Below are 9,356 nucleotides of genomic sequence, written 5' to 3'. Positions count from 1 at the left end.
TTGATATGGGATTGTTTTATCCCTATGGATCCAAATCACAACTAGTTGGCTATGCAGATGCCGGATACTTGTCTGATCCACCTAAAGGGAGATCTCAAACAGGATACCTGTTCACATATGGTGGTACAGCTATATCTTGGAGGTCCACAAAACAGACGATTGCTGCAACATCCTCTAATCATGCTGAAATACTGGCGATTCATGAAGCTAGTCACGAGTGTTTTTGGCTGAGGAGTCTGATTCAATATATTTTATCATCATGTGGACTGATTGATCATAAGATAGCTCCAACTGTCCTGTTTGAAGATAATACAGCATGCATTGCTCAACTTAAGGGTGGATACATCAAAGGTGATAGAACAAAGCATATTTCTCCCAAATTCTTCTTCACTCATGACCTTCAAAATCAAGGGACAATTGATGTCCAACAGATCCGTTCAAGTGACAACCTAGCAGATTTATTTACAAAGTCACTCTCAAAATCCTCCTTTGAAAGATTGGTACATAAGATTGGGATGCGCCGATTTCGAGACATTAAATGATGTCGGCAAGAGGGGGAGACTGTACTTTTTTTCCCTTGGTCAATTTTTTTTCCCATTAGGTTTTTCTTGACAAGGTTTTTAATGAGGCAGTCCCCATCACAAAGGATATTGTACTCTTTTTCCTTCACTAAGGTTTTTCCCACAGGGTTTTCCTTTAGTAAGGTTTTAATGAGGTAATAATCCTAAATGGGCATCCAAGGGGGAGTGTTGTGATAAGAACAAACAACGTGGATGCCCATTCCCATGCAAAACTCACTTTTTCAAAGAAGGAATGACATTAAATGCATGTTGAAGTTAAGCTCCCAATATGTGTATAAATAGAGGTTTTTGCCTCCGAGAGAAACACAAGCAAGTAATAATAAAATCACTTCTTTCTTTATGTTACAATCAAATACTCTTCTCTTTATATTTCTACTACAATTCTTTCTCTTCTTTTATTTTATTAGTATTCTAAATTCTCTTTTCTATTACTCTTTACATATAATATTAATAGCAATATTAATCATCTTTATTATATTGAGATAGTAACAATAAACATATGTGTTTCTCTCTCTCTTTATTTTAAATACTTTTTCTTATCTTTGTATATATATACACAATACAACATATAATATTATTATATATATATAAATATTATTGAGCTAATTATTTTAATACTAGAGTCTTTTATTTATACATTTTAATTATATATATATCTTTTATTTCACAACAGTTTCTTTTGTGTTAGTAAATAGTAATCTGTAATCAGTTTGTTGTTAGTGAAACGGTAACGTTTTTTGCCATTTTTTTCAGCCAGAAAAAAACATTTGGTGAAGATTTTGGCGTTTAGAGTGACGTGGCGTTCTTCATCATATTGCAAGCGTTGCCATCACGTGGACATATCTCACCCTCACAATACTACACCATGGCCCCACACTCCCCACTCTCTCTCTCTCTCTCTGCACTCAAATCTCTCACACAACCCCGAATTACTGAAAACCACACACTCTCTTCTCTCTCTCTCTCTCTCTCTAAACCGTAACCAAAAAAGGAAGACAGAAGAAGCCACCACCACTCCTCCACGATAGACCTCCAAATGGAGGACTTCTCCGCTGGGCCTCTGGTCCCAGCCGTCGTCAAATCCGAGCAGTCCAAACCAACCGCTGCCGCCGATCCGTCCGCGGCAACCGTCGGCGCCGTCTCTGGCGGTGAGATTTTTCCCGCCTCCGAAGCGGTTATGCCGGAGCTCGACAAGGATTTTCTCTGCCCGATTTGCATGCAGATCATCAAGGACGCGTTCCTCACCGCGTGCGGACACAGCTTCTGCTACATGTGCATCACCACTCACCTTCGCAACAAGAGCGATTGCCCTTGCTGCGGCCATTACCTCACCAACAGCCACCTCTTCCCTAACTTCTTGCTCGACAAGGTTCGCCTTTTCGCTTTTTTTAATTCTCCCTTCCGATTCGGCAGAGTTTGTTTTCCGGAGTTAGAAACTTCGAATTCGGTTCGTTTGGATTGGAATCGGTTGTTTCGTTTACGTTTAAGAGAGGAATATATGCGTACTTTGTTGTGTAAAGGAAAAGAAAACTTTGAATTAAGCTTTTCGCGCTTTAGGTGATATTAACTTTTTTCCAGACTGAAATTGTTCCTGTTGCGTTTAAGAGAAGAATCTGTGCTGCTGTATGTAGCGTTCTTTTTAGCTGAATAGGTCTAGCTGATATTGTTTTTGAGTTTCATGACTCGGTGAATGGAATAATGTTGGTTTTACTGGCTTCACTAGCGTCGTTTTTTCTGTTTTCGGTAATTTGAAAGCGTGAAAGTTTGAATATGAGAGTTTGAGCTTAATTTTTATCTTGAACTGGATTTACTTCGAAATGCAGCTTATTGTTATACGGTTTCTGTACCACATTTGTAGCTACTAAAGAAGACTTCTGCTCGCCAAATATCGAGAACTGCTACCCCTGTGGAGCATTTCCGCCATGCATTGGAGAAGGTTTGTTGTTCTAGCTGTACTACTTTTGATCTTTACCTTTGTCATAGCTAATTTTTTTTAATTCATTTTGTGAGTTGTCACAAAATTAAATAATTCGTTATTGATTGTTGTAATAATTCAAAATACTGTTCTATTTGTCACTCTGTTATGGATATATGGCATGTTGCTGTTATGGCACAGTAAAAATGATACTGTAACATTTTGTTCTTCAATAGGGCACACGGCAAAACTGATTGTATTAGTATGAATACAAGTTCAATGACAACTGTTTGCCTAAACTGAGAGTTGCTAAATGCTAATGTGGACATGTCTTTCTGGCGTCCGGGATGATCGCGCGGTTGGTCCGACATCTTCTGCTCTTTTTTTTTTTTTTTTTTTTTTTTTTTTTTTTTGTGTGTGTGTGGTGGTGGTGGTGGTTGGTGGGGTTGGGATACTGTGGTGTCTGACAAAGTTAGTTGGTTATGAATAGGTTGTAATTAAGTTGGAAACTTATTTTTTCTTTACTTCTGTTGAATTCATACTTGTGATTTTATTGAAGGTCAGTCACTAGCTATGTATATCTATTTAACAGGATTTTGTGAAATTTGGCCTAATTCTTCATATTTAGTTGTTTTATTTAGTTGATGATTCCTCTCTCTCTCTCTCTCTCTCTCTCTCTCTCTGTTTTTTGGATCTTCAAACAGGGTTGTGACGTGACAATTAAGGAGCTAGACACCCTCCTGTCTCTCCTTGCAGAGAAGAAAAGAAAAATGGAACAAGAAGAAGCTGAGAGAAATATGCAGATCTTGTTAGACTTCTTGCATTGCTTACGGAAGCAAAAAGTTGACGAGTTAAAGGAGGTGTGCTGACGTGATCTCTATCTTCTTTTTGGGATTAAATTATTGTTATCAACTTATCAATTTTTCCTTTCATCCGATTGCATTAAATGGCTTCTTCTGTACTAACTTTAATACATATTTCTTTTTTCATTTCAATCTTGCATTTGACGGGTGTTCCATTTATAGGTGCAAACTGATCTCCAGTTCATAAAAGAGGACATTAGTGCTGTAGAGAAACATCGAATGGACTTGTATCGTGCAAGAGACAGGTACTCTGTCAAATTGCGGATGCTTGATGATTCTGGTGGAAGAAAATCATGGCACTCATCAATGGACAAGAACAGTACTGGTCTTATGTCTAGTACTCTAAATCTTCGAGGAGGGCTGTCTTCGGGAAGTTTGACTAAGAAAAACGAGGGGAAATCCCAAATCAGTTCTCATGGATATGGATCACATAGAAAAGATGGCATCAGTGGATCAGAATCACAATATATAAATCAATCGGGTGCTGCTCTAGTCAGAAAAAAGAGGGTGCATACACAGGTTATCTTGGTTCATTATTTAGTTCTTGAATTCATTTTCGATAAATTATTCTTTAAATATTATCATTGTGATCTTTTTTGAAAGAAGTTGTCTGTTTGGAAATTCTTTCTGTCATTTTTCTTTTTCAAGACCAGAAGAAATAGCTAAACAAATTTGGAGAAGTTAACGATATAGCTTTTGTAGTTGTCTAAGCTTTGAAACATTTTCTAGAAAAATCCTTTTTTATACCATCTAAAGCGTTCTGTTTTATTTGTTTATTTATTTCTTTCATTTTTCCTTTCCGTCTCAAAAACAAATCTCAAATTCTCAATCAAATATTCCCTCCCTCATTCCAGTTTAATGATCTACAAGAATGCTACCTACGAAAGCGTCGTCATTCAGTAGATAAGCCCCATGGCCAACAAGAACTTGATACAAATCTCATAAGCCGAGAAGGTTACACGGCTGGTCTTGAAGATTTTCAGTCAGTTTTGACTACTTTCACTCGTTACAGGTATTGCCATGTTCTATCGTTTTCATATATACCAATAGATAAATACAATATTGATGTCAATTACTATTTTCTTGAGTCAGAAGTACCTAGTTATCTTCAACCTTTTCTGTTCTATTTGAAACAGCCGATTGAGAGTCATTGCGGAACTAAGACATGGAGATTTATTCCATTCTGCCAACATTGTTTCAAGGTGAGGGATTTATTTACTTATTTATTGATGAAAGATTCTCACGGAATCTTTGTTATTCATCTATGTCATTTTATCTTTGCAGCTGTGATTTTGTAGAAATTTTGTCCAACCTATTTTCAGTTATTGCAGTATGGTTGGCATAACCCATTAAAGTCATCTGTTGGTCAAGAATTGTTTTCTTAATTTAGTGTGCAATCTGTGATTTATCCACTATATATTTATTATATTTATAATATAAGACTATTTTTTTTAGTCTAATTACTGCAATTAAAAGTTCGCTTTCATCAGATATGCAAGGTTTATTGGCATAGAGTTATAGGTTTGTGAGTTGTGACCAATTTTTTCATAGTTCCAGTTGTGCACTTGTTTGCTGTAGGTCATAGATAGATCTAGTTCTTTGACGTAAAATGTTATATAAACCATTTATGTTTCTTTACCTAACAAGGCAGCAACGTAGCTTTTTTGAGGGATTGTTCATGACATGGTATTAGAGATTCTATAAATAAAAGGTTTAGACTTTATTCCTAGTTGCTTTCCTTTTTTCCATATAAAAAGTTTAGTTTCAGCATCAAGTAGAATACTATATTTGTTTCAGGGGATGTGTTAGATATAAAACCATTCACATGTCTCTATCCAACTACTTAAAACTTTTGGAAGAGATGGTTCATGAAACATAAAATAAAGGTTATAGATTTATACAAAGGTCTATGATGTAAAATATAGTGTTTTGACCATATCTCTGATTATCAAGATTTTGGTCTTTGTTTGGTGGTTTTATGCCATAACAGTGTTACATATCTTAACATTGTATGATAAAGATAAAAAATGTGGTAGTAATAATTTAGGTAATATGAGGAGGTTGGTTTGTATTTTAAAACCCTCTATTTCAGATTTACATCTGTATTTAAGTATGATCACTCTGAATGTATGGATTTTGTAACATTTATTGCAGCATAGAGTTTGACCGTGATGATGATTTGTTTGCTACTGCTGGAGTTTCACGAAGCATTAAAGTCTTCGACTTTTCTGGGGTAAATGGATGGCCTTTTGCTCTTACTACAATTTGTATTTTCTGCTCTTCTGGGGTAAATGGGTGCTATAACTTTAACTTAGGTGGCAGTGTGGACCACTGATATTCACTTGGGATAAAATATATCACTTTAGTGAATTATGGATAGCAAAGTGTTGAGTCAAGTCTTGGAAACATGATAGACTAGTCTTGGAGATATGGTCATTAAGTCATCTTCAATATTGAAGTAGTATTTAGTGTATTTTATATGAAGTACGCTCTTAACAGAGTTTCTTTAGTGCTGTTAACTTTAATATGAAGTTGATAGAGTTTTCTTCCAACTCCCCTACTGACTCCAATTTACAGGAGGAGGCATTCTCAAATTTGGCAAAACATTGATAACTTATCAAGGGATAAATAAACTATATGATAAAGAGTATGACTGGAAAGAGATTCATGCAGTAGAAAATGGATTAGCAATCTTTAGTGCTATGTATTTTATGGTTCTTGATGTGTTGTTTTTTAATTACGTCAAATTAGTAATAAGGCACTGGTGCTGGAGGGTTTTCTGTTACATTTAGTGTGGAGGGGTACGCTGGTGTTGCCCGAAAAACCAATAGATTTTGAATGCAAAAATAACTGTTACCTTTGTTATTACTATCCAGGTTGTGAATGAACCTGCAGATTCTCATTATCCTGTTGTGGAGATGTCTACACGATCGAAACTTAGTTGCTTGAGTTGGAACAAGTATTCTAAGAACCAGATAGCTAGCAGTGATTATGAAGGAATTGTTACTGTTTGGGATGTAACCACTAGGAAGGTAATTATTGAATTCAAATGGTCAATTTATGTGTATCAGTTTATTAACTGATATTGTTTCCACCATTACATGCTTGATCTCTCATGAGTATCATTTTTTTTGGCAGAGTCTAATGGAATATGAAGAACATGAAAAGCGTGCATGGAGTGTTGATTTTTCAAAAACAGATCCATCTATGCTAGTATCTGGTAGTGATGATTGTAAGGTACTATAGCACATTTATTTAAAAGTTTAATGCTGATCAAGAATATGGAATTTCCTGCCAGTTGAAACAGGCTGGTAGATAAGTGATTTCCTAAATTCTGTTTTGATTACTATGTAATTAATAAGTTATTCGAACTAACTGTAATTTCTGTCTTTTCTTTGAGCAGGTCAAAGTCTGGTGCACAAGGCAGGAGGCAAGTGTTCTAAATATAGACATGAAAGCAAACATATGTTGTGTCAAGTATAATCCAGGATCTGGCAATTATATTGCAGTATGTACCTTCTGTTCAATTAGAAGATGATATATCAAGTTAGTGCACTTCAGTTTTAATCCCATATATGTACTATCTTGCAATGTATCATTCTGCTGCCAACTCAAAGTTTGGCATTTCGAAGATATATACTTTTTAATTACATAACTGTAATATTTCCTCAGAAAATAGTTCCTTTTCTTATATCTCTAACCATTAATCATTTTTGCCAATTTGGATTCTGTCTGGCTATATATATAAAATTTAGAAAATCATACTATTAGCTGCACATATGCAAATCTATCATCAGTAATTGCTTGCAATAATTTACAATTATAATTATATACTTTACCTGTCTGATAGTGACAAGTTTTGTTATCTTTCATCTAAACTTGATTTATCTTACAGTACAATGATCTTAATATTCTTTCCAGGTTGGATCAGCAGATCATCACATCCATTATTATGATTTGAGAAACATTAGCCGTCCAGTCCATGTTTTCAGTGGGCACAAGAAGGCTGTTTCATATGTGAAATTTTTGTCTAATGATGAACTTGCATCTGCATCAACAGACAGTACATTGCGGTTGTGGGATGTGAAGGACAACGTACCAGTGAGTAATTTAAGCCAAGGAATTTCTTGTATTTGATTGATTATCATCAAATTTATCTGCATTCTGCATTTAACCTGTGAACTCCCGTTGGCTTGTGTTGATTAATTTATCAATAACCAGCCCACCTGCTAGAATTTATGTGTCGGCATATGGCTTTGTTATGAAAATTTACACTGAACTGCACTATAAATTACTCAATATAACCATTTCAGATGCTTATTTTGAGTATTATATTCACGAGTGTCACTTCTTTTTAGTTCAAATTTTGGCTGAAGATAATTGGTGTACTCCAGTTGCACATCCCAAATATTCCAAGTGCCTATCTGTTTGTAATATTCTTTCGAAGATATACTCATGAATGTAGCTGAGAAACTTAGGTAAATTATATAAATGTATATTTGTTGCTTGTGCTAAACACGTTTACGTGTTTTCCATGAGACCTCCTTGAACCACAATATTGGATTGATGCCTGTCAAAAACCATTGCTTGAGCTATGAAGTGGGAAGTATTTCTGCAATATTATATGATCGTTCCTTGTTTGTCTGCCAAGATTATGGAGAAATGACAGTATAAGATCTCCATAGCCATTGAGGTTGGATTGAGTCTGGCAACCAAAGCTGTCAATCATGAGAGAAAAGATGTTTAAAATAAGAATTGGCACAAATTTGAGCTATTTGCTGGTTTCTTTGTTTTTTTTTCCCCAAAGACTTTTCCTCAGGTGGAAAATACCCCGACTCCAGTCGATCTTTTGAGGGATGTTATTTTACTTTTATGCCTGGAATGAGGCCTCCAATTATTCATGAATGCGGTCTATTATTGAAAGCCACAAACAGATTGGTCTTATTTTTGTCTGATGTCTGTGGTGACTGATATTGAGGCATTTTAATCATGGTCTATTACTTCACAATTTGGATGCAGCGAGTCTAGTGACTGTTGTTACATGTTTTTCTGTTTGATCATTAGTCAGTTATTTTCTTTGGATATGTGGGGCTATTGATTTGGGCATCAGTTGTAATGAATTTCTTGTTTAAATGAGCCTTAAATATTCATAACTATCATAAATTTTTTAAAATACTGTATACCCCATGCAGGTTCGGACTTTCAAAGGCCACGCGAATGAGAAGAACTTTGTTGGTCTTACCGTAAACAGCGAGTACATCGCTTGTGGCAGTGAAACAAATGAAGTTTTCGTCTATCACAAGGTTTGCCATGTTTAATCATGTCAAAATTTACATGAAATATGTTATATATGCCTCGTGTGTGACTGAAGATTCAACCTCCTTTGCAGGAAATATCCAAGCCCGTGACATGGCATAAATTTGGTTCGCCTGAGGTGGATGATGCTGAGGATGAGGCAGGATCTTACTTCATCAGCGCTGTATGTTGGAAGAGTGATAGTCCCACTATACTAACTGCAAATAGCCAAGGCACTATCAAAGTATTGGTGCTTGCAGCTTGAATGTGTTATGTGTTTTAGCAAAAGCTGATTCCTATTGATTGTAGGATGCAAATTGTACATAATATTTGAGTGTATATGATAGATTTTAGAAATCTTAATGAAGTAGTCCCTGCGGACTTGTGATAAACCAACTTAAATTTTGATTCTGCCAATTATGGACATCGCCTTTATTCCGTTACACTTTGTTAACAAAAATGTTAAGACCGAAGTATCCAATATTGCATATGGAAATAATTTGTATTTAAAACAAAATATATGGAACATGAACTTTTGCTTTCATCAGTGGACAAGTATTATAAAAATCTAGTTAAAGTTGAGCTTCTTAATCGATAAAAAATTTAAGATTGAATCTTCAATTGGTTTTCACATTATGGCTGAGGCCCATGGAGAGCACTTGTGTATAATTTAGAACAAGTATATGTAATCAGTAGTTTTAA

At 35.4% G+C, this 9,356-nt stretch overlaps 1 protein-coding gene across 1 annotated transcript; it reads left to right on the top strand.

The window, feature by feature from the left end:
- Window positions 1-1,501: 1,501 nt before the first annotated feature.
- LOC107496867 (E3 ubiquitin-protein ligase COP1) lies at window positions 1,502-9,097 on the top strand. Its single transcript, XM_016118190.3, has 13 exons — window positions 1,502-1,950; window positions 2,440-2,517; window positions 3,201-3,356; window positions 3,522-3,878; window positions 4,214-4,371; window positions 4,496-4,561; window positions 5,514-5,592; window positions 6,236-6,391; window positions 6,498-6,596; window positions 6,763-6,867; window positions 7,281-7,460; window positions 8,552-8,662; window positions 8,749-9,097. The coding sequence occupies exons 1-13, from the start codon at window positions 1,618-1,620 to the stop codon at window positions 8,917-8,919; spliced, it is 2,049 nt and encodes a 682-aa protein (XP_015973676.1). The 5' UTR covers window positions 1,502-1,617; the 3' UTR covers window positions 8,920-9,097.
- The last annotated feature ends 259 nt before the right edge of the window (window positions 9,098-9,356 follow it).

Source organism: Arachis duranensis, chromosome 7 (genome assembly GCF_000817695.3).
Source record: "Arachis duranensis cultivar V14167 chromosome 7, aradu.V14167.gnm2.J7QH, whole genome shotgun sequence".
Classification (NCBI taxonomy): Eukaryota; Viridiplantae; Streptophyta; class Magnoliopsida; order Fabales; family Fabaceae; genus Arachis; species Arachis duranensis.
The sequence above is the reverse complement of the archived record's forward strand: the minus strand, read 5'-3'. Positions and strand labels throughout refer to the sequence as shown.

Bases quoted from the DNA above. Each gene is read 5' to 3' on its own strand.
- LOC107496867 (XM_016118190.3), top strand. From the start codon at position 1,618: ATGGAGGACTTCTCCGCTGGGCCTCTGGTCCCAGCCGTCGTCAAATCC. The intron at 3,879-4,213 runs GTTATCTTGGTT...CCCTCATTCCAG, and splicing joins AAAAGAGGGTGCATACACAG to TTTAATGATCTACAAGAATG. The intron at 5,593-6,235 runs GTAAATGGATGG...ATTACTATCCAG, and splicing joins AAGTCTTCGACTTTTCTGGG to GTTGTGAATGAACCTGCAGA.